The sequence below is a fragment of the Nesoenas mayeri genome (assembly GCF_963082525.1).
Source record: "Nesoenas mayeri genome assembly, chromosome: 1".
NCBI lineage: Eukaryota > Metazoa > Chordata > Aves > Columbiformes > Columbidae > Nesoenas > Nesoenas mayeri.
In genome coordinates, this window is record NC_137541.1 from 202929185 (window position 1) to 202954717 (window position 25533).

The 25533-nt window shown below is 42.6% G+C and overlaps 1 protein-coding gene across 4 annotated transcripts in view; it reads right to left on the minus strand.

The window, feature by feature from the left end:
* FAT3 (FAT atypical cadherin 3) overlaps positions 1–3915 on the minus strand; it is a gene marked incomplete at its 5' end in the record, with an annotated part of 320867 nt that extends 316952 nt beyond the window's left edge. For all 4 annotated transcript variants that reach the window (XM_080342231.1, XM_080342229.1, XM_080342230.1 and 1 more), the window contains one exon: positions 621–3915. In XM_080342231.1, the coding sequence (XP_080198357.1) occupies positions 621–3915 (3295 nt within the window). The remainder of the gene's footprint in view (positions 1–620) is intronic.
* Between the last annotated feature and the right edge of the window lie 21618 nt (positions 3916–25533).

The window sequence follows — 25533 nt, forward strand, 5'->3', positions numbered from 1 at the left end:
AAAGAAGTTTCTCCTCATATTCAGACAGAACCTCCTGTGCTTCAGTCTGTGCCCATTGCCCATTTCTACCTTTACACAAGTATACCAACACTGATAAACATGGTGCTACAAGAAAGAGTATTATACAGAATGGCATATCATTCCAGCCTGCTAACTCTCATGAAAAATTACTCCCAACAACAACAATAACAAAACCACAAACAGGTTTTAGGATTAAATAATTCTTGTTTCATGCTCCTTATTTCCTTTTATTGGGTTTAAACACCGCGTTCAAGGTCAAGAGCGTTGTGGATTTGTGGAGGTGACCTGAGTAATTTAAAACGACCAGCAGATAATACAGTGACTGGAAGTGAGTCATTCCGTAACTATCACTGCTTTCTAAATGAAGTCATCACAGAGCTGCTGAAAAGGAATGTGTATTATTTCACACCCACAGAGTGATGAATGTAACCAGGTAATTAAATCATGTCATTGCTGTGCCCGGAAAATCCTTATTTATGATTTTATCTTGCCTGTTAAGAAGAGCTGAACTTCTTGTTAGGGTAGAAAATAATTATGCCTAAGCTTTGCTTTTGCAAAAACCTCTAGGAAGGGAAAAGGAAATTAGAAACAAAACTCACCAGTTTCTTCATCTATGCTGAATCTCCCCAGGCCGCTGCCATCTCTGATGGAATACTGGATCTCTCCATCCCTTCCGGAGTCCTCGTCTCGAGCAACAACTTGTAAAACACTTGTACCAATGCGGGAGTTTTCCTTTACAGATCCAATGACAGCGAAGTCAGGAAAATAGGGGGTATAGAGATTTTCATTAACATCCACCACTTCGACTTCCACAAAAGAAACAGAAGAGAGAGACACCGGGCGCCCCTTGTCCTTTGCACGCACGGTCAGGTTGTAGAACTGCTGCTTCTCGTAATCGAGCTCCTTGTTCAAGCGGATGGCGCCGCTCGCTTTGTCTATCTCAAACCGCCCGTTGTAATCGTTTACCAGCGAGTAACGGACTTGGCCTCCCAAACCAAGATCTGGATCATGAGTTTCCAGCCACGCTATGACAGTACCAACTGGTAGGTCCTCAAGGACCTTCACGTTGTAGCTGGATGGTATGAAGGCTGGAGAGCAATCATTGACATCATCCAAAAAAACCTTCAGAGGCACAATGGAGAACTGTTGAAGACCACTCTCTGCTTTGTCCCTAGCCTCGATCTTCAGTGTGTAGTTTGCTTTTGATTCCCGGTCTAGTTGATCGGCCACATACACCATTCCCGTAGAACTGTTGATAGCAAACTGCTGGGTGTCTGTCAGTACTGAGTAAGTCACTTCACCATTAGATCCTAGGTCTTTATCTCTGGCTTCTACTTGGATAATCTCTGTGAAAAGACTTGTACTTTCTAAAATATTAACTGAGTAACTGTCCTGTAAAAAAACAGGCTTGTTATCATTTGCATCCTCCACAGTGACAGTCAACAGTCTCCATGCAGATTTTGGTGGATTACCTAAATCATAAATTGTAATATTAAGGAGATAGAGGTCTGTTTTTTCACGGTCCAAGGGCATAAGAACATTAAGCACTCCTGTCTCCATGTCAATGTTGAAACAACTATCTACGTTACCATCAGAAATTGTATAAAGTACTCTGCCATTAAAACCTGAGTCTGCATCATAGGCTTTTATCCTCAGGATGGTGGCACCAACTGGCAGATCCTCTGAAACCTTTACATCAGTAGGGAAGGATTTGTCAAAATGTGGTGCCTGCCTGTTCACCGAATAATAATCGAGAAAACCATCTTCCAAATTCAGCTTCACATTTGCTTTTGCCTTTTTGAGTAATTTTTCTGCTAGCTTCTGAGCAACTCTAGTTTCTCTACAGCTAAAGGTCTTTGAAGACGCTTTCCCATGGACTACTGAAATATTAACAAACATAGCATCAGCAAAGTTCTCTCCATCAGTTGCTGTTATCTTAAGGCCAAAATTGCTGTTCTTTATGCCAGAATTAACTAGAGATTTTTTCAGTTGCAGGACACCAGAGTCAGGATTTAAATAAAAAATGCCAAGTTCATTTCCAGAGATTATTTTGTACTTCACAAGCTCTAACTCGTCTATGTCTATTGCAGAAACAGCAGTGATATGACCACCAACAGGAAAATCGGAAGAAATCACTCCCTGACACGCCACTTTTTCAAAAAGGGGTTTGTTATCATTGACATTGCCTATGTAGATGGTGACATTCACCTCGCTTTCATGGCGGTAGGGAGAACCCCAGTCAGAAGCTCTCACAATGAACCTGTAGCTTTCTGGTGAGGACTCAAAATCCAGTTCTTCAGATGTGCTGATGACACCTGTAAACTGGTTTATTGTAAACGGTAGTGAGTTCAGACTGGCAATGCTGTATGTTATGTATCCATTTTCTCCCCTATCTTTATCAACTGCTGAAACTACCAACACACTAGACCCCACAGGGACGCTTTCGTTGACAAACGAGCTGTAGGAGGCCTGCTGGAACTCCGGAGTGTGATCATTGGCATCTTCTAACCTGACAGTAACCTCTGCTTTTAAATCATCACCCTTGTTTGTATATACTTCTAATTCATAGAGGTCCTTCTCAACGATTTTCAAAGAACGAGCAGTAGTAATAAGGCCTGTGTTGGGATTGATCTTAAAATACTTGGCATCCTCACTTGGAGATATCCTATATTCCACACCCTGTGGTTCAGGCATCAGCTTAACTACTGCAACCACCACACCAGGAGGTGAAAATTCACTGATCAAAACATCATAGGCTTCCTTTTCAAACTTCATGGGGATACTTTCTTTCTTGGGACTAGCAATGTGGACCAGTTTGACCGCAGAAAATTTCTGAGGAGATCCTTTGTCCTTGGCTTGCAGAGTCAGGTTATAACCATATGGGAAGTTGTCCCAATCAATAGGCTTTCTTTCTTTGATTTTATACTCATTCATCCATTTACCTTCTTTAGTCAGGAAGAATTGCTCTAGCGGATCTCCAGCCACAATAGAAACAGATTCTATTTCGCCATTGGCTCCTTCATCTAGGTCATCAATGTTAACAACTGCATAGGTAGGCTCCTTGTCTGATGGGAAGGGAATGTGGGTTACTACATTTATCGTTGGGGCATGTTCATTTATACGTTCAATGTGAACATAAAGCTTGGCAGTGCTGCTTACGCCATTGTTTCCATAAAGCTTCATTCCACGGTCCACGGCCAGAATCTCAAGATCGTACCTGTTTTTCTCATCATAGTTTAACCGGCCACTTAAGGAGATAACGCCACTCGTAGGATGAACTGAAAAGAGATCAACTTTGTTTTTGAAGTAATAATAAAATTCACCATTGGACCCAATATCTGCATCTGTTGCAGTCACCTGTGCAATGCTAGTCCTCAAAGGAGTGCTTTCTGCTACCGTGACAGAGTATGTGGTTGGTGAAAACAACGGTCTTAAGTCATTCATATCCAAAACCTGGATGTTCACTTTTGTCCATGCTTCCAAGTCCTCTCCTCTGACAGACCCTTTCACCATCAATAAATAGTTGTCCTGGATTTCTCTGTTCAAAATAGCAGAATTCCCACCTTTAGTCCTTATTCTTAGGAAGCAAAAGTCAGCAATGATGACTTCTTCTGCTTTAAAAAAGCCCTCATCGTCACCAGACACTATCCTGTACTTGATATCCCACGAGAGGTCAGCCAAGGTAATGCCCATCCTCGTCTGACTGTTGACATAGGTCCTGGCTGCAGAATTCTCGTACACCGTAGCGTTGTAAGTGGAATGTGTGAAGTGAAAGCCAAGCGGGGTGGTCCCGTGAGCTACCTGGCAAACGGAGGCCAGGAGCTTGACCAGCAGAAGGGCAAGGCATGACGGAGGTGGCCGTGAGCCTGACCAGCGGCCCATGTTCACCTCCATCACATCGTTCCTTCACCCTGGGACAGAAAGAGAAAACAGGAAACGGTTGATCAAGAGATAAAAACTGTAAAGTGTCATGTCAAAATTACTTATCACATTTTTAATTATAAATAAAATACATGCAATGGCTATTCACTGCATATTTAATTTAAAAAATGAGAACATTATATACGCGCACACAAAAATATGAGTTTTCCATTGTATTTTTACATATGTGTGAGTGTGCAATTCACTCATACGTGCAAATATATATATGCATGTATATACACTTTTTTAACATTAAAAAAAACTATGAGACCTTATCACATCTATATGTGCATGCAGAGAGTCCAGAATAACAATCCCAGTGGAAAAAAAACTAAAATCAGACACATAAATTTGAATAAATTTATCTGAGAGGATGAACCACATACAGAAATTATTCCATTTATTTACCAGTAGCTGCAACTAAGCTTAAGTAGTTTGTTTTCAGAGCATATTGGAAAACTCATTTTCACTCCCAGCACTTGGAAAGGAGACAGGATTTTCATTATGTATGTACCACTGTGTTAGTCAAATGTTATCAGTTGGGTTTTTTTATGAATAGTTAAGAAAAATCACATGGTTGATGAAATTTGAGTTACTAAAACCAAGTGGTACATAAAAATCACTACCTAGATGGTATTTTAATTACAGATACTTTCAGAAAAATCAAAATTGTGGAAGAATTATAGCTAATTAAATGAAATTACATACACATATACATATGCATACACATACCCAGGTACTAAGAACAGGCAAAATAAAACAAATAAAATAATACTGCTTGATAAAGCTGCCAGGTGAAGACTCGGGTTGGGAAAAAGCACAGCTGATATGGCCCATAGGACTTAATTCTACCCTTGCATATGTACCACAACGTATCTGTAATTATGGTCACCACTTTACACTAAATCCACTAGGCAGCATACCCGAAATGATAACACAGATGAACATTTTTTTCTCTATATCCAATAAATGCCTCATTCTCTAGGTACTACTGTTATCCCAAACTAAGGCCAAGACCCCCTCCAGTCCACCACCCGTCCTGCTGCCAATGGGCTGCCTGTCCAGCAAAAGTGGAAACACATCTTGCCTGGAGTGAATTTCAGCTTATACCACATTCCACTTTGGCAACCCCAAGCAGAATTTGGCTACACATAAGGTGCCCAGCCCTTCTGCCAGCAGTCTGACTCAACCCAGTTTCACAGAATCACAGAATGGTTGGGGTTGAAGGGACATCTGTAGATCATCCAGTCCAACCCACCTGCTAAAGCAGGTTCACCAGAGCAGATCACACAGGAATGAGTCCAGGTGGGTTTGAATGTCTCCAGAGAAGGAGACTCCACAGCCTCTCTGGGCAGCCTGTTCCAGGGCTCTTGTCCCTCTCCAGCCACCTCAAAGCAGTAAGAGGCTGTCCGTTGATTTCAAAAGGCTCATTATAAATATAAGTATTCAAATGCAATTCATAACCAGGCATTTGGGGAAGATTTGAAGTTCCTCCATACAGTCCTGTTGTGGAATAGCCCCAGAGCCTCACTTCAGGGGTGTAAATTGGGAGCCCAAATAGAGACAAGGTGAGTAGAGACACCAGCTGAAGGTTGCTGGATGGTGATGCAGAAGCTGTGAACCAGGCTCCTGCTTATTGCTTCCCACTAAAAGGAGAGGAAAGGAGCCTGAGGAAACCAGGTGCTTACAGTGAGACAGTGCGAATAACTTCTTTGTCACAGAGTACATTCACTGCTACTCGTGAAAATCACAGAAATCAATTTTAAAAGGCAATTGTTGAAAGACCCACTGCACACATACATTGTTCTCATTGTCATTTAAAAGCTGCTTGAAAATGTAGTTTTCTCCAAGCTAGAATACAGAGTGGAAAAGGACAGGAAAAGTTGTCGATAATGACAGGGGTTAATTTAAATTTCCAACTTGATTTCCACATGCCCTAGGAGATTCATAAATTGTGTGCAAGTTTTGGAATATGAATTCATGTCAGTTATCACTTCCAATATAACTGAATGACTATTGCACTTTTAAGTACGAAAGATAATCAATTTATCGCTCTGATGTTAGAATGTTCACACAAAACACTTAACTTCCTGATCCCACAGTCTATATCCCATTGCTTAACACATTAATCAATCTGATGAATTTCGTCAAGGCACTCATCTTTCGATACACTTATTTTCACATGCAGTTCTCTTCCTGTTTTGTTTCCTTCTTTTTTGTTTATTTTCTATTATACCAACATAGAAAAGAAAACTCCTTGAAAACAAAAATGTAATATATCAGCTCCAGGACTTGCATTCCCAAGTAACAGGCAAGTCCCCACAGAGGTACAGGCGACAGGTCCTTTTCTGAATATGCGGCTCAATTGTCGTGCATGTATCATGAGAGTTCTGTGACTTACACTTGAACTCACACAGTTTCTACATCGAATATGTACAGATCTCCAACGTGTTTTGTGCACATGAGGGACCAGTTCTCCCCATGCTCAAGTTGATCCCCAGATGACCCAGGATGGTATTTTTCTACTTTAGTAAGGAAAGATTTATTTATTGTTGTTGCCATTTCATTCAACCGAAAGATCAGAGCAGTAGCATCTTATTTTTTCGGCACAGCAAACATTCATCAACTTAATCCACTAGTGTGAAAATACCAAAGTCCCTTATTTTCATGGGGCTTTGTGTGAATCACTTTGAGCGCTGCCACTAAAAGCTGCTGCTTCAGCCTGGCGTGGGAGACGATGCTCTCAAGTAGAAAATACAAGCAATATATAGTACGCTCCTGAGTAAAAGCCAGCCAAGGGGAATGAGAAATTCTAATGAGACCCAAATCATAACAAAATCAAGGGCTGCGCCTATTCTGTGAAGTGGCATTATTAAAATACTCAACAGACAAATCTGTTTTGCTGCCTTTCACCAAGAGCACTTCAGCATCCTCTGTCTACACTGCAATACCAGACTCTCCACACAGCTAAGATAAAGCAAATTTCTGCTGGCTTGCGATGGAGACTGATATTACATTTCATGTAAGAACCCAGACTTTATTTCATCACAGCTCAGCCGTTTCCCAGAAATAGGTCTCTTTGAAGTAATTAAATAAATCATATTATCCTATTTATGTCTCATTTGGTGGTCTAGTTTCTCCTGTCCACACTGTAGTTCAGCCTGAGTTGGTTTCTCTCTGTCATTCATGGCCATCAACATCAGGTTTCCAGGTCCATCATAACCAGAAATCAGTTTTCCTGTGAAGTACATTGCTACAAGCAAAAATGATTTAAAACTTTACTTTCAGGTTAGCCGTACCCAAGGTTACAGACTGCCAGGGTAACGGGGCATCAAAGCAGATATTTACAAAGCTATGTGATTAGGTGAACCTAATGAAAAAGTTGTGTATATCCCAGGCAATATAACATGACAACCTTATGCTGCTATTCCATTTATCTATTTATTTTCAGAGAAAGCCAGGTCTAAGGTCTAATCTCAAATACACTGCTGTAAATCCAGTCACGTCAAGTCTACCAAAAAAAAAGTTGTAGTCGTTCAGTGCAATCGGGATTGGTCCTGAAACAGTAAATGCAACCTAAAAATAACATATGTATGTGTGTGTGTGTGTGTGTATGTGCGCCTTCATGAACGAGTGTTTTAGTTATGTATATATATGTATACACAAACATACATTTCTAGGTATAATTTCAGGGTTGGCTCTGGAAAAACTGGACCTTCACATCAGGCAGCACTTTCAGAGTTTGATTTCATTTCAGATGTGGTATGCAGAGTTGTAACAAGCTCCTCATTGAAGTTTTTCATCTATCCATATACTTATATGGCCATCATCGTTATATTATTTGAAAGTCCCAATGGATGAGCTATTAAACTGCCACTTGGGCTACCCAAGAATGTTTTATTCATTTACTGAATTCCTTTCTTCTGGGATATTTGTTTTTAAGAGCTCATAATACATACATATTCAATGCACAGGAAATGTAATGTGATAGGTTACAGAAACAAAGTACAAAGCAACCCACCGTAAATTAAAAGGCATTTCTTTAAAGGCACTTCTTGTCAAAAAAATGTTATGGTTTCAAGTGAAGAGAAAGGTTGTGATTACTTGTGCTTGATTTTGAAGTGTTTGGGCAGGAGCTACTAAAAGAAAAAGGAAAAATCCAATCCCCTGATACTGCTCAACATGGTTAGTCTGAAGAAACAGCTCCAGTAAGAGCAAATAGTAAAAGAAAAAACCTCATTGTAACTACCCGAGGAGGTGACAAGATAAGACAAAGTAGGAGTACAGCATCTTTCCACACTTACATATTCTGGCCTTGAAATGGGAAGGAAGGAAGGAATGGAGAAATAGAATGGTGTGTCTTGATTTTTAACAGTCTTTAAAATAAGCTCAAACATAATGGAGAATTCTGTAATTTCGCATTCAGTTCTACACTCAGCCACTTTGCTCCTTGAACAAAGATTAACTGTGTGACCCAATCCTTGCAGAATAGCTGCAGAGACCTGGAGGTGGCTGGTGCTCCTCAGAGGAATTGTTGAGGTGTGTGAGCATCATTCTTTTTTCTCATCTTGGCTCTGGCAACCTTCACTCTGGGCTGCATCCAAACATAACACCCCACCAGACCAGGAAGGAAGACTCGGGTCCCAGGATCTGCCAGCATTCCCGAACACCAAAACTGTGGCTCTAATTCAATGTGCAGATATGAAACAAGTGCTGTACGATCCTTTGTTTGATTCTCTCTCTCAAGGCTAATTCTTCTAATCCCAAAGGTTTCGATATCATAAAATACTCAAAAAAGAAAACAATGCATATACCTCTTGGGTAAACTCTGAAAATATTTTAAAAGTGCCAAAAGGACTTTTAGAGAATATAAGTAATATAGCAGGTAAATGTCTTCAGCAGACAGAATGAATAAGCTCTTAGCAGGACATGATAGAAAAAAAAGAGTATTTTCCTCTCTCCCTTCTTATCCTCCAGCCCAATTACAGCCTATAAGATAAGGATTTTTCCTTAAATTAACTTAGGCAATGTGACTAGCTAATAGAATACAACTATTTAAGACTTTCTACAGGTCTTTTGAAAGAGAAAAGAAACCAATCTGTGCTTCAGCTTTCATCTTCACCGCAAGGACCCAGTGGAGCTCTTACATACAGGGTCCTCTGGGCTGGGAGGACAAATACGGTTCCTCAGCTTTGGATGACAAGTTTCCAAGAGTTAAGGCATTTATACACTTGTGTGCAAGGGAAAAAATACAGAGTCAATAAACCTTTGCTTAAAAGCTTTTATTTTAATTGGCATTTCTCCTGCAGAAGTTGGGAAAGAGAAGGTCCGTTCTCACTTAGAACAGAAGTGTGACGGCATGCTATGGAAAAATATTAAAATCTGGAAATATCTCAGGAGAGTTGTCACAATTCTCTTTCAATGGGAAGCTATTTAAAATCTAGAAAATAGGCAGCTTTACAGAAAAAAAAATAGGTATACTTGAAAATATAAAAGTCTTTTTTAGGAGGCAGAAGGACATTAACTTCATATGCACACGAAGTCAAAATAGTGTGTAGTGACGCATCTGCAGCAGGAGCAGAAGATCCTGATTTTGTTGGAAGTGACCTTAATCTTACAAGTAACTCCTTCCTTTCACTCACACAACAACACTGGCAGTACCCTATCTATTCTTATGGTCTAATCATTAAAACACCAAACCTACAAGCCTGTCATCCAGGTAAATCCATGTGGTTGAATGAAGCCCCTTATTCTCCGTGCTACTTCATATCACTAACAGCAACCTGCCTACACAAAAACTTCTGCATGACCAGGCCGTGAGGACCTGCAGAAAGGGTGCAATGAAGGTTAAGAAGCATTCTTGACTGGTCTGTAGTTGTTACCCATTTAAGCCTTACATGAAGCTGCACCAGTGATAGGAAAAGAAGTCTTTTACAATCTGTCGTTGATATTGCAACAAGGAGGTGGGGCACCAAGTACATCAATGCTCTCTCCCAGAAGGAGCCTCTTCCATAGTTCAGAACTGCGGAAAACTCTTCCAAACTCAAGGAAATTCATATTTAAGGCACACAGAAGATAGCGATCTAGGAGTTTAAACACAAAGTCCTTATTCTACCAGGAAACCTGTCACAGACTAGAGATAGCCATGGATCTTATACTCTCCTCTCATTACACAGGCACTATAACTAGCATGTTGTCAAATGAGAAAAGGGAAAAAAGCACATTTAAACATCACTTTCTCTGGTCAGACATCTTCCTTGAGCTGCACTCCACAATAACTCACCCAGCTGGGAAAGTCTAACAATTTACCAGCCAGGACGAGAAATCAGAATATAGTTTAAGAACTTAAAATTTTGCCACATGGAAATGAATTAAAAATGGGGTTTCAACTCTAGGCAGGAGTGAAAACAAACCTGACTGATACTGATAGATTTACAAGAGGGGATTTATTCATGGGGCTACCTGCTCCCCAATGAGCACAAAAATATGATTTTCCATATATATGATCATATCATGATGTGCTTATCCCAAAAAGAGAAGATGAAGACAAAACGACCATTTCTGCAGAGTAAGCCCTTGCAAGAGACAGCGCTATAAATCCTGACCTTCCTTAGTGCTGCAAATCCTCCTGCTGCCTGCACACAATTTCACACAGGAGAAAGGCCACTCAGCATGTAGCAAGTGTAATTCCAGGCTGTCCCTAGGAAGTGAAGATTTAGCCACCCAGACACATGTTATGAATAACTTTGTCTTGCTAGCAGGTGCTGAGGATTTTTCCATGCAACACCAATTTTTGCCAAGTATCAGTTCATCAGCAAATGCTCGCAAGCAGGAGCCAGGTGTCATTTGTCTTCCCACGGAGTGGGTGCAAAGGGTCTGTCGGACTCTCCCTTCTCCCTCAAGGAGGAAATTTGGCTTGGGGAAATGGTATGTGGGGAAGCAGGGAGGAATAATTTGCCTCCATGCGAGATCTGTTGAAAGGGAATTCCTGGGAGCCACCTTACAAGGGATTTGAGCTTGCCCCTTGGTGGTCTGCCCCAAGGGAAACAAAGACTGATTGCCAGTTTTCATGCTTTGTGTATCTCCAGTCCCCCCAGGCTCCTGCTTCTTAATCACTGTAAAATAGGGAAGCTTTGGGGCAGGATCAAATGAGCCAGTTATGATCACGGGGATTATGTGCTTCCTCAAGAAACACACTCAAGGATGCTATTTCTTGCTATTTGACTTTTTAATTTTTTTTAAGTTTATATCTCATAAATACACTTTGATCCTCATCCAAGGAGCCCTGGCTTGCAAGCTCTTTCTCGGTACAGTGTCAGTGTAAAAAATCCAGGACCGGTGAGTCCCACTCCTGTCACCGCTAGTCTTTCCCCAGCTCTCCATTCACCACACACTAATGTGGATCCCCCCAAATAGCTCGTTCTTTGCAGAGCTGCATCCCAGAACCTCAAGGGCAAGGTCTCTGCCCACACTCCAGCAGGCAGGATCACACCCTGACATGCAGCACTTTCCAGCTGCATACGTTGGGACTTCAGCAGAACTATGTTACCCTTGCTATAATGCAAGTAATAAATACAAAAGAGACCACGGAGTCTTTAGTACAAAACCCTAGAGCAATACGATCTCTACTTTTTACAAAGCCCAGTGAAACGGAGCAATGGAATAAGCACCACGAGAGCCACAGGGCAGCCCCGATGCAAATGTGGTGTCCCAGGAGCTGAAAAAGCATCTTCCACCCTTCCCGCACGAGGCTCAGATCCCATCCTGCACTCTCTTCCATGGTGGTTTTCCTGCAAACCCTTTCCCGCTGGTCCAGGCGCTGCTGGCCGGGGCAGCCGGTCTGCTCTGTGTTCAGGATACTGCACATACTCCTCCTGACAGCTTGCACGGGCTTGTATAAACCATTTCAGTATAGTTTATAGTAAGAAAGAAGTCTATGAGATTTACAACTACTGTTTCCAGGGCCATAATAGGTATGTAGGTGTAAGGACTAGGGTAAGCTGTTACTCTCAGAGGGAAAAAATACTATATATCTCCCCCAGACACTCTGTGTGGGGAGGCAGAGCAGCTCAAGTGCTCCAGACCTTTCTATATGGCCAAAAGAAGGGTGGTTGAAGAGAGGAATATACAAAAGCTTCTTCCCAGTTGACTGCTCCATGTAAAAAATACAACATAAAATGAGAAACCATGGAAAAAGACTAGCAGGTTGTACTAAATGATCTTTAGTGGCTCCTTCCAACTCAAACCTTTCCATGACTCTAGGATTATGACATGTCAAGCCAAAAGTGTTGTATCAGAAAACATATGGATGCATCCAGGTGCCATTAAGAAAAGAAAACAAAACATACCACCACAATTAAACAGAACAACCACTTGATAAACATATAAATCTTATGATTCTACGGAAAAAGACCAAAAAAATATTTCTTGAGGCTAGGAACTGTATTATTGGGTTTGCGATGCCATTTCTCTTAGAGATGGATGTGACACATCCCAGTAAATAGAGATCCTGCTTGAAGAGCAAGGCGCAAATATTTTGATTGAGATTCTAAACAAGTTTGAGATTTGAGAATGAAACCCAGGTTAGGCAGTGAACATTTTTCTTCCAATAGGGCAGGAATCCGCAGGGTGCTGGCACTGGCTGCTATGCCATAGGGATAACACAGAGCTGCTTCTGCTTCTGGAGCAACATACTTGAGTTGTCTACAACCAGCTTGGGTTGTCTACATGGCACTGCAGAGCAACCACCTTTCTGAAAGACAGCTCCCAAAAAATACCCTCCTGCTGGCCCTCTGATAAAGTAGCTTCAGAAAATTTGGACAAATCCTAAGCCCACAACTATTCACAAAACAAAACCAAAAAACCCACCACCACATTGATGAATACACTTTCTGCTTTCTAAATCTTCCTGTGAAAAAAAAAAATAAGAAAGCTTGCAGTTTGTTCAAACGGGCAGCATTTAAAGAAAGAGCTATTGCCATCACTTTTTAAAATTACATCCAGCTCAGGCCATAGGAATTGGTTAACCTGCCTAAGTTAGAAGCAACGCACAGATACATTAGGTCAAATACATCACAGTTTCTCTCAGATAAGTGGAATCCACACTGCAGACACTGCATGGTAGATGAAATCAGACTTAAATTGAATAAACTTCGGACAGAAACACAGAAATTCCCTTTCCAGCTTATGTGCTAAAGTCAAAGCACTGCAAGGAAGAAAGCTTTCCATCAAAGCTGGCCTTGGACTGCTATCTGCACCAGAAGTACCTGAATCCATACAAGGTGCTGAATCCAATTATTTTGCATTGGCTCTTTTAAAATGCTAATTCTGATGCACATAAGGGAGTGCTGGTGGCATTCAGGCAGAGAGATCTGCTGTGGCTGCATAGAAGAACCTCTGGTCCCACCTCTGGTCCATCCTCCACCAGGCATCCACCTTCAATAGAGCCATTGAAGGAAAGGCCCAACACTGAAGTCACAGAATCACAGAATGTCAGGGATTGGAAGGGACCTCAAAAGACCATCCAGTCCAATCCCTCTGCCCGAGCAGGAACACCCAGATGAGGTTACACAGGAAGGTGTCCAGGTGGGTTTTGAATGTCTCCAGAGAAGGAGACTCCACAACCCCCCTGGGCAGCCTGTTCCAGTGTCTGTCACCCTCACTGAGAAGAAGTTTCTTCTTAAATTTAAGTGGAACCTCTTGTGTTCCAGTTTGAACCCATTACCCTTGTCCTATCATTGGTTGTCACCGAGAAGAGCCTGGCTACATCCTCCTGACACTCACCCTTTACATATTTGTAAACAAATCTGTCACTCCTCAGTCTCCTCTCCTCCAAGCTCCAGAGCCCCAGCTCCCTCAGCCTTTCCTCATAAGGGAGATGCTCCACTCCCTTCATCATCTTTGTTGCTCTGAGGGGCCCAGAACTGGACACAATATTCCAGATATGGTCTCACCAGGGCAGAGTACAGGGGAAGGAGAACCTCCCTCCACCTACTAACCACCTCCCTTCTAATACACCCCAGGATGCCATTGGCCTTCCTGGCCACAAAGGCACAGTGCTGGCTCATGGTCATCCTGTTGTCCACCAGGATCCCCAGGTCCCTTTCCCCTATACTGCTCTCCAATAGGTCACAGCATTCAGACGAGTTACCCGTACTGAAGCCACACACACTTCTGCCTCTCTTTAGTGGTCAGATCACGCATAGATATTTGAGATGATAACCTCTTTTTAGCTCACCGGACATTAACTCAAACCACTACGGCTTCAGCTTTCCAACTTGGCCCATTCAGCCGCCACAGCTGGGAGTCCCTCACAGCCTGTTGCGTGTTTGGAAAGGTCCAGCTTTGCAAGCACAGTCCAATTAAAAGCTCCAGAGAGCAGAGATCACTATTTAAAGCTGAACTGTTCGCTTTTGTTTATTTATAGCAAAACCATTAATTGCTAATCACATATTTGTTTGCTGGAAAACCAACGATCCAAAATAAACACGAAGTTTAAAGACCATTCCCAGAACACTGAACGGTATCAGGGACAGTGCTGAAAATGTAAATCAGAAACATCAAAACACATCAGGACTTCAACTGGAGGAACAAACAACCCATTATTTCTGTGCCAGAAAAGAGGTTACCCATAAGCCATCAGTTAGCCACAGAGTCATCTACAGCCCAGCAGTTACTTATGTCCTGGAGAATGACAGACACCACTGCACAGTATCGGTTGAAAAAACCTTCAAGGAAATCAGCATATGCAAGATTAAATGAAGTATCTCAATACAGAGTTTCAATAATTTCCTTGGAAAGTGCCTTTTAAATATTTGGTGTTAGAGGCAGAACCACAGAAAGATGATAATTTCATTTATGAGCCAGTTTCATATGTCAAGATAATATAAAAACATAAAAAGCAAACAAACAAAAAAAGTTGGTTTTGTTGGGTTTTTTTTAATCCCTCTTCACTAATCGAGCTCCATGCTCCCCTTGGGAGAAGCGTGTTCCCTCAAACATCTACCTCCCACAACCCCTGTGGATACAGGGTTTCCCTGAAGCACCTACATCTATGGACTCTCAGAAGAGTTTTGACTGCAAAGCACCCACACCAGCCCCGATAGTGGTGCCCTCGAGTCCCCCGATGTTCACACGTATTTGAAGGGCAGGTAAGTGCACACATACAGCCCATTTCCAGGTTAGCAAACAGGCACAACATCTCAAGCCCTTTGCTCCACGTCACATAGGAGACGCGCTCCAGTCACTGGCTCTCATTGCCTTGTTACGCTGCCCTCTGTACCTGCACGATTTTGGGCTGGAAGGTTTCCCTACAAAGCAGTGTTCACCAGCATTCCTGGCCTAAATTTCCAAAACAGAGGGTCATAGGGTTTTGTTTCTCACCACCACTGCAGTGGCTACCACTGAAAACTCATCATTTATTCACTGTTTGTGAATTTGGGTTCAGTCTTCAAAGTTACATCTAGATCTTCAGAAGTTAATAGGAGACACTGATTATGAAATAGAGACCTGTAAGGCAGGGTTATTAATAATAACAAGAACAACAGTGTCCAGATTCCATTACATTGATGAAAACAGCAGCCACTGGGAAGAACGGGCACATCTCTTAACGCCTCACCCTTCTCAATTTGCTCTGCTGGAGTCAGGATCATCTGCAACCCAAGGTCAAGCCGCAAAGTCTGTACTCTCAAATTCTGGACAGAAAGCAAACACCACATGCACATCAAACACATAAGACAGGGTCAGGCTTGGTCCCTCTGACTGTGCTTTCACCACACCTCACCCCAGTTTGCTGTCAGCCTCCTTGCTCTGGACTTCTCCACACTTGCTGGAAGAACATGCAGTGGTGGTGCCACACCAGCTGCCCACAGTCCCAGCAGGTAGATCTTTCTAATGGGAGCCACCCCATCCTTTACACACTGACAAGCAGAGGAGATGTTAGTGAGGTGGACACCTCAAATCACATGATGCTGAACATCCAACTTAGTGCTCGCCGATGCAAACGGGGCAGGTCACACCTGCCCGAGCTGCTGATCCATGTCCTGGAAGCACAAGCAGCTGCTGGCTCCACGTCTCCTGTTTGGGCACCAGGAGGGGAGGAAGCAATGCCAACAACCTCGTATCATCCCACCAGATACGTCCAAAACCTGGGCATGGCTGTGCCGAGCTGCTCCACTGTTCCTGGCCATGTCAAAGGTGACGTGTTGGTGCCCAGAGATGGGCCCTGCACAAAGGCACATGCATGTTCCCTCTTAGAGCATCCTCCAGAACCCAACTCACACTACGTGTCTCCCAGCCACACGCTCACCATTTTCCTGGCTTTTCACATCTGACAAGAGATGGGGAAATCCGCTCAGCTGAAACAAAAAGGACTCCAGCCTAAATAATAACTTTCAGCTCATGCCCAGTGAGGCTTGTTGCTGCTGAATATAAAACCTCAACTGGAAATGAAGTTTCACATAGCAAGGCACTACTTGTGTACCGTTGTTTTTCCTCAAGCTCCTCTATGCACGGATTGAAAGTCAGCTGCCATTTCAGTCTGACCCCTGCAAATCTCCAGAAAGGTAAAAGACAAAAAAAAACTGTGCCAGAGAGCATCAGGTCAAAGATAAAAATAATCAGGAATAACTTTGCCTGATTTGAAGCTGTTTCCTCTGTATTTTTAAGATGAAAGCACAGAGCAACAAATTAAGCGTTATAGAATAGCCATGCACCAACTTACTAATACTCACCCAGTAAAATTAAAAATCCATACAGAAGGAGGAAAAAAGAAGCATGTCTCGCTTGTGAAACTATTATGGATAAGGAGAAAATGTCTGTGTCTATAATATATTTCTATAGCAATCTTCTGAGAAAAGGCTCTCAATATCTTTTGGCATATGAAAGCCACTATGAGGACTGCAATAAAACTGAGTGTACTGTAAAAGAGCCATCACATGCATCCGTAGAATTTAGGTTGAAACTCTACTGTATTAAATTCTGTATTCTATAGCTTTTGGGAAAAATGCTGATATTTTATTAAATGTACTACACAATATCTTTTTTTCTCTGAAGAAAAAGTTTCGGTAGGAACATGAAGTAGCTGTTCTAACACTAAAAAAAAAAAACAGGTTTGAACTTAAAAAACTCTTACAGTAAGTGCACACACTTGCAGTGTGAGCGGGGGTGTATATATATACACGTACAGCCCATTTCATCATGCTCAGCTGCCCTCATACCTCATGTGACTACACAGCCTGCGACAGCTACAGTCATTTAAGAGTTTAAATGCATGTTGCTGTGTTTCCAGGGGAGATCCTAATGCCCAATGGGGCTCAAAGAACATGAAAGCATTTCATTTATTTTTTTTGACATACAAAAATATTGCTCCCAACCAGACATTCCTCAAGCAAATACAAATGCACCCCTTGCAGCAAGCGAAACCAGCAGCTGCGCTGCAGGGCACGCAGGGAACACACACTGAGCTGCACCCTCACGGGCAGGATCAGCCGTGGGCCACAACCCGCGGTGCGTCACCTGATGTCACCGTATGTCGCTGTATGTCACCATACGTCACCTTACCGCACTGGGCATTGCAGCCTGACACTCCTACCAGCTGCTTCTTCTCAAGAGTTGCAGACACTCTACACAACCAAGCCGAATTATATTCAGGCACAATCATTTCATGCCACAGCTTAGCGATCACTTTATGGCAGGATAAGCCACCGTGGCCACCAGAGCATGTCCTGGGCTCACCCCCCTGCCTTTTTTTGTTTCCTTTTTTTTTTTCCCCCTGTATTTTTTGCTGATTTTGTTCTCACTGGAGATTGAGCTGCCCTATTGCAAATATGCCTGTGAACAAAAGGGAGGGAGGGAGATGGGAACGGGTGCCTGGGGCAGGCAGGAGGGAGCTTTTCCATGTCCATGGCAGCTCAAACTGTTTGTCAAACAACAGCCGGAGCTGAGGCAACCAAGATGGTGTGTAAAGAGCAGAAAGTACCTTCGAGAAACATACTGAACACTATCAAAATACTCAAGTCTTAAATAGACACATGAAGTATTTAAATGCTTTCACACCCATAACAAATTTTGTTTACTGCCCAGCATTTAAACAGCTTTTTCTTTACTATTGTAAGATTGTTCCCAAACAGTGTGAATTTGATGTTGCAATGAATAGTAGCACTTCAACTCCTATTTATAACCCATTCAGCAACATAATTCCACAAATAGCATGCAGGATTTCCACACTTTATGAAATAAAACCTGTTCTTGGCTCAAAAGAAGTTGTGCAAATTAGCTGAAAAAAATCACTTCCTTTTGTTTTTCCTCTCTGCTATAGAAAATTAAAGGGAAAAGAGAATTATTATCCAAGTCATATGAAAAACTTTATTAAAGCCATTAGAACTACCAAGCATTGTTAACATCCCTCTTGTAATTATATGCAAAATGCTCAGTATCCAAGGAAACAGCGTGGTAATGAAGTTAGAGACTACTGTATAAATGCACTTTCTAAATCACCACCAAGAATGTCTATTCCAGTGGGACTGGCCAGTTTATTAGTGTGTGACACCCTGATCGCTTAGACATGCTACAGCTTAAAAACAAAAAGCTAACAAGCTACTTTTGCATAAAGGCCCCTTTTGTCTGCCGTGTATGAACAGCCCCTTCTTAGCGTCTAGTTACAGAGTTCCTCTGCAGAGTTGCAGATTTTTTTAAGCCCGTATTCACCTTCATGAGAGTTGTTCAGAAATCTGTAATGATGGGCACTAATTAAACTGCATAACCAGCAACAAATGAATCAGCGATGCTGTCCTTTGCTCCAACTGCTCAGCAAACTGGAATGTGCAATAGGACAAATACTGAAATTCTGATCTTCCTCAGAGCCTGTTGGTCTGAAATCCATTTCATTAGCACCAAGCACGCGCACAACCTGATTTATGGTCACATTATTAAAATTAATCTAAAAATTAATGCTTATGCTCCAGTATCAACACTCGCTCTCAGGGATGTTTCCTAGGAAGACGGGCAGGTCTACAGTGAGGAAGCTAATGCAAAATTAACTCCTGCTTTTTGTTGTTAGCACTTAGATCATCATGCCAAATCCCTAGTTTTTAGGCTCAATTTCAGCCAGCATTCATATATTCTCCTGCTTTCTGTGGCAGTTTATTGCATGCAACCCCCACAGAATCCAAAGCAGCTCTAGCCAGGTTCATGGATGACCTTTGGTTATTCTTCCCTTCCAGTACGTGTGACAGCTCTGCAAGAGCACATACCTCAACATCCCTGCTTCTTCCATCGGATGCCCCTGTAATCTTTCTCCGTGACCTTTACATTCCCTTTGGATCATTCTTTTCCATGACTGTAACACTCTATATAGGTAGGTAGCCTCAGCTAAACACGGTATTTCCAGTGTGGAGACAAACAAGTGCTGGAATAACCCAACAGCTGGCCCCTGCCCGATGGCACATACAGTCATAAAATCCTATCACCTTTTTGGATGCTCTCAACCACTGTGCCGATTTGGTAAAAAAGGTTCCACCAACTTCTTGCTGCCTCCTCTTTTGTGCCTTATCTCTCTGGTTTTCACAAACTTTACTCTTTTCCCAGCGTAACCCTCATTGCCTCTGTACACAGACCCAAAGCCAACTTGTCTGCCCTCCTCTTTCCACCCACACTGTTTTGGGGGGTCTTGCATTGTTGAAACAACATCCACATCTTCAGTAAATGCTGTCACTTTTCTTACACCTCCCCTCCTCCAGATCAGTGCGGGGCTGATCCTCATTTCTCACCACTGCGAACAGCTTCATCTCACGAAACACCTCACTGCTTTGCCTGGTGCTTTCTTCTCCCAGGCTCTGAAGCTCACTTTCACACACCACAATAACTGATCTTGCCCAATTAACCTTTTTAGCTGGCTCCTATGCCTAAGATGTTTTCTTGAAAGGCTATAGAAATGAGGGCCATAGCTTTCTCTCACAACTCCTTTTTTCTCCCTCTTTGTCAATACATCCCAGCTGTAGAGCATGCCCTAATGGCAATTTCGGCATTGTATCAGTATATCTGCAAGTCTGGCTTATAGTACCATCATTACCTGATGCTTCCTCAGATCTCTCTTTAGATTGTTTTCTTTAACTCCCCTCTATAATTTCACAACTCAGTTGCCAGAATAGCTAAAAACTTTATTTTCTAAAGGCATCCTCTTGTACTCTCGGAGCAGCTGTGCACTCAAACTAGCCAAGCAAGTGAACTTTCTCATTCCTGCTCCATTTTACCATCCTGCCAGCTCACCCATCTCACCAGCACTGGTTTTTGTTTTGCCTGCTACCAGCAGTGACCACAGCAGCAACGCTGAGAATATCAATCCTCTCTCAAAAGCCACATCAGAGATGGAACTACTAGAAACATTACATCAACGAAGTCAAAACCCAGCAATGGTGAAAACCTGTCATAACTTTTAAGTGTAATTTTGCGTTAAGCAGAAAGTCCGTGAGCTCTCACAGTGCACACTCATGGACTTTCTGCTTAACACAAAATTACACTTAAAAGTTACAATTCCAACCAAAGCTGGTTTAACTCAGAAAAGTCCAGCCTGAAAGGGCAAGGGGACATTTCAATAACCTTCCAAGTTGCTGCTGCTTATGCAGACTCACCAAGAACTCCCCAGCAAGGAAACACTGAGGGGATCTGAACTAATTTGATCTCTAAAAGGCAAGTGCGGAATGAAAAAACGCAAATATTAACTGGCCCCACAGTCCATCTCCAAAAGGGTCGCTCTCCCGGTCAAGTCACCAGCAGCCTCATTTCCAGAGGTACAAGGCACCTATGGCTCCATTCAACAGGAACGTCACTGTTCACTACCACAGGAAAGCTCAGCTTTTCACCTCTCTTTGTTTTATCTTACTTATTGTAGTTCATGCTTATCTGCCTGCCATGAATGTCATGAGGTTTAATTAGTTTTGGTCTGTAAAACACACTGAGTTCCCCTAGAAAAGCAGTAGATGCATTCACAGTGGGATCTTTGCAGCAGAATTTTCTTGGCATCCCTGGAGTAACCCGCACGAGCAGCCAGAGGACAACTCCAAAGATGAGGTACTCAGAGCGCTACGACATCTGCAATCCTGATCTGTATCTGGAGGATCAAAAGTTTCAGGGGCAGCGTTTTGGTAGAACACATGCTGAAACTGATGTGGGAGTTAACAGCGGTTTTACAGAAGTGCGCTGGCAAAAACACTCTCATCAGCATCTTTCAGCAAACATAAAGTACAAATAAAAGCCCACCTTAAAATGGAAATAACAGGGGGAAAAAAACTGAAATCAACAACACTGACAAAAGCACCATATGGGTTTTTTAAATATCCCAAACAGCTTAAAGTTGCCCAGACTTCTGTATTCATTAATTGCTCAGGACACAGATTTATTTATTTATGGCTTAGAAAATAATTCCCAGCTCGGAGGCTTTCCAAAGAACAACCCTCTCCAGTTCTGCATGGCCACCTCGGCCAACTCGCCCTGCCATTTCTTATTCTGATGCTAATGCAGTTCAAACAACCCAGCCCTGCATTTTTTATCTATGCAATAAGCCTATCTTTAGGTCTCTTAGTTGTGTCAGTTTAAATCACAACATTCCCATAGAGAAAAATCTGACCATTTCATTTACTTTTGGGGACAGAGAAGGGAGAAGAAAAAAAGTTCATTATAAAAACACTTTTTTTGTTTGTGGTGCCTGATTCAAGCCCCACTGAAATCTGCATGAATTTAAACAGCAGTTAAACCAGGAGAAACAACGCATTTTAATTAAGACTTGCACAGCTACCTTCAAGATGGGATACCCTGAAAATATCTGACCATGCATAGGCATATCATATTATACGATTATGCATATTATTAGGTCTTATCCAAAGTCTGCTGGAATAAAGACCAAGATCCCATTGATCTCTGTGGGCTTCAGATCTCTGTCTTTTGTAAAATAAGCCTGGATGGATTCTGCCACTCCGGCTTTCACAAGCACCCGCACAGGGATATTCATAGGGCTTCTCACACGAGGGAAAACCCATGAAGTCGAAGCCATCCATGAAAGGTACTGGATTTATTCCAGATGTGGAACTGTTTTTAATTAATTTGGAAGCATTTGAAGTATTCGCTCATTAAATATGCTTTGCGTTTCACACATGCACATAAGAGAGTAAGAAACCCCAGAATTCAAGCCAAAACTATAATGTCTTATTAAAAAGAGTCTGACACCACTTTTAGCAAAATCAGGCACACATGAAGACAAGAGTTAGAGCGCTGCCATAACACACCACACCAAGATGCAAAGCACACAGTTCCTGTGCTGCCCATCTCAGGAAACCTCACCTTGACCTGCACAGGAGACTTCCCCAGGGGTCCATCCCCATCACCCAGTGCAATATTTGGAGTTCAAGATACCTGTCCTCTAGAGAAGGGTGAAACAACTATGTGCCAAATCATCATTAAAGGTAGAATGTATATGATCGTACAGAAGAAGATTCAAGCAGCCAAGAAGGGAGGAAAGACACTTCCTTCAAAGGTTCTTCACCCAGAGGGTGCTGGAGCACTGGAACAGGCTGCCCAGGGAGGTGTCACAGCCCCAAGCCTGACAGTGTTCAAGAAGAGACTGGACAACACCCTCAGACACACGGTGTGAACTGTGGGGTTGTCCTGTGCAGGGACAGGAGTTGGACTCAATGATCCTTGTGGGTCCCTTCCAGCTCAGGACATTCTGTGATTCTATGATTTTGAGGTCTGAAGCCAATGCCCACCAGGCACTTGTCAGCATCCAGCTTCACTTAAAGCAATCTATGAGCACACCACACTCACCTATAGATGTCAGAAGCAAACAAAAAACTTAGAGCCCCCTGCTTTTGTCAAGTTCACAGCAAAAAGCTCCACTGCATAAACACAAGAGTGAATGTGGACACCTGCACCAAGGCTGGATCCACTTCTGCCCCAGCCAGGTAAAACACAGTGTTGCACAGCACACTTAGTGCAGGGAAACATAGATGCTCCAGGACTGACACGTTTCTGCTGTATCTAAACCTGTAACACCCTTCACCCCAGAAGCGTGGTGTTCCTTGAGGAAGAGGACCTGTGTCAGCCCATGGCACACCCCACACCATCTCTGGATGCTCCTCCAGCCGAGGTCAGATATTTCCAGTGCACACTGCAAACCCCTACGTAGACATCGTGGTACACGATGCTCGGTGGTCACGGCCACCACAGAACACGGCTCGTGTATCCCCTCTAGTGGCTGACCCACCACAAGCTCGCGTGTCTTCTGCTGCCACGGCCAACCCAGCCAAGGGCTGGAGCGTGTCCCCTGGCAAAGCCACCACCAGCTGAGCCTCCACGTCTCCCGGGCTCGGAGCCACGGGCAGGCGGGGATGTTGTTGCACAGGGAAAATGCACAAGGAGAACTGAGCACATCTGGGCAGACGCTCAGCTCTGCTGCTTCCAAGGCTCCCGGTTTTGAGATGAGGTGAGCAAAATTGCCATTTAGTATGAAGAACCACAGCTAAGTTCAGAGCACATTTGTTTTTGAATTGCTTCTCACAGACCTAAAACAATCAGGGATTTGGAGACCAAGAAACATTCAAACTTTTCCTGCCCAAAGACCAAGTTTTATACTGGATGATGACAGTTTTGCCACCAAGGGTCAAAATTAATTCTAGTGATCACAAGTCAGTGGCCCAATGATCACTAATGATTTTACCAAATGCTACCAAACTGTGTGTGAAGCTCTCCTGTTCAAAATCAGCACACAAACATTAAAAAAAACCCCAAAACTTCACATTTCCTCACAAGTCATCTTTTTTCTTCTTAAAAAAAAAGGAAACAAAAAACAAGCAGGAACATTCAAGTTTCTTTCCTTTGGTTGCCAGTGCTAAAATATGCTAACAGCATTAAGGCAAGGGACGACTTGCAGAGCTCACAATCTGTATTCAGCATAATTAGCAGATGCCAATTTAACTTATTACTGCTTCTTCCTTTCTATATTATAAAAAGGATGTCAATGAAAACCTGTTATCTAAATGACTGTTTTCTCATTGCTGATATAAAGCAACAATCATGGGAAAATAGTCACAGGGCATGTGTTAGGAAATATCTGATTTTGAAGTGACATTATAAACAGCTACAGAGAAGAAAGAAATTAATGCCTGCAGACAGGACTTTTCTCTCTTCCTTCATATTCTGCATTTTTAGCCTGTTTTAAAACTAACTGCATATTTGGTGGCGTTCCTAGTAATTCAAATAAACAATGCAACATTCAAAGTAAAGCAATATTATTACATGAGGTTGCCCAACTGCCTCTGCCACTGATCATTTCAAAGCGTGAGAAATGAACAGCCTCAAGATGCATTTTCTATGCAGAGAACTCACAGCTAAGAAGTAAGAACACAAATACCTGCGGAAGAAAGCAAAGCAAGCCCTAAAACTCAGCCTCTTCCAAAATGCCCAAGATGGGACCGTGTCACAGCTAAGGGACGGTTACAGAGTGCACTTCTGCCTGCAAAGCTGAAACACATTTTATAAAACAAAGCTCTCTTGAACTAAGAGGCTGTTGCAAGATGCATCCAGCACACAGACACAAAAAAGCAGTGCACGCCAAGGCTGTGGATTAAACAGGTTTCTAACACATAAACCGTATAATGATCCAGTCCAGGCATCATTTGCTGCTACTTCTGCTTGGTGAAGATGCCTTCCCACTCACATTTCTGCGTATTACAATGCAGTGAAAAAAAATATTTTAATAAACTATCTTCTGACTCTCAGGGCTAAGTTGAAAAGCCTTGTAAGGCTATGCTTCTCTGCAGCTTTAATCGATTTGAGCTATAATTTCATTTGTTATGCTTAACAGCATAAACTTCACCCTTCCCAAGAATCGAGAAAAAAAATAACATTTCATACTCTCCCATAAGCAGCCCATGTAAAGCACAGCACAGAACCGCTGCACACATACCCCCAATTAAATTGGTCTCTGTGGAAACTAATAACTTTCCACAGTATGCACTGTAATCCAAGTAATAATTTTAAACAGGCATAAGCTGCAGTGTGCTGAACTAAGGCATTCTTACCTTGCAAAGAGTGCTTGAAGATGGTTATTTACAGTAAAAGAGGAGAACGTGCATGTTGCCAAGTATTTCCCATGTAAAGGGGATTTGCATTACCCCACACATGCGCACGCACACGCAAACTGGGTGCATGTGCTTCCCAGGTAGAGAAAGAGGACCAGGAAAGATAAGCAGCAGCAATAACGCCCCGGCTTTATGTCTCAATCAGAGGCAAGTAAAGCTGGAGGAACCATTTGAGATGAAAAGGGGAAAAAAAACCAAGAAACAAGGTGGTTTGTTTTCTTTTTCTTTCTCCTCTGGCTGCAAAAAGGGTGACCTGTAATACCTTAACACAGAAATCTTCATAACCCACCTCCCTCCTGAGCCAATTAGTTGCACATGTCAAACGACGCTGCACAAACAATGCACAAAGACTTTAACAAAAAATATTAAAGAATCCCTTACCGTTTAGTCAGAGTAAGTGACAGATAACAGGCATGAGAAACTCAGTTGGCACAGTTGCTGTACATATTTCTCTGCGGAC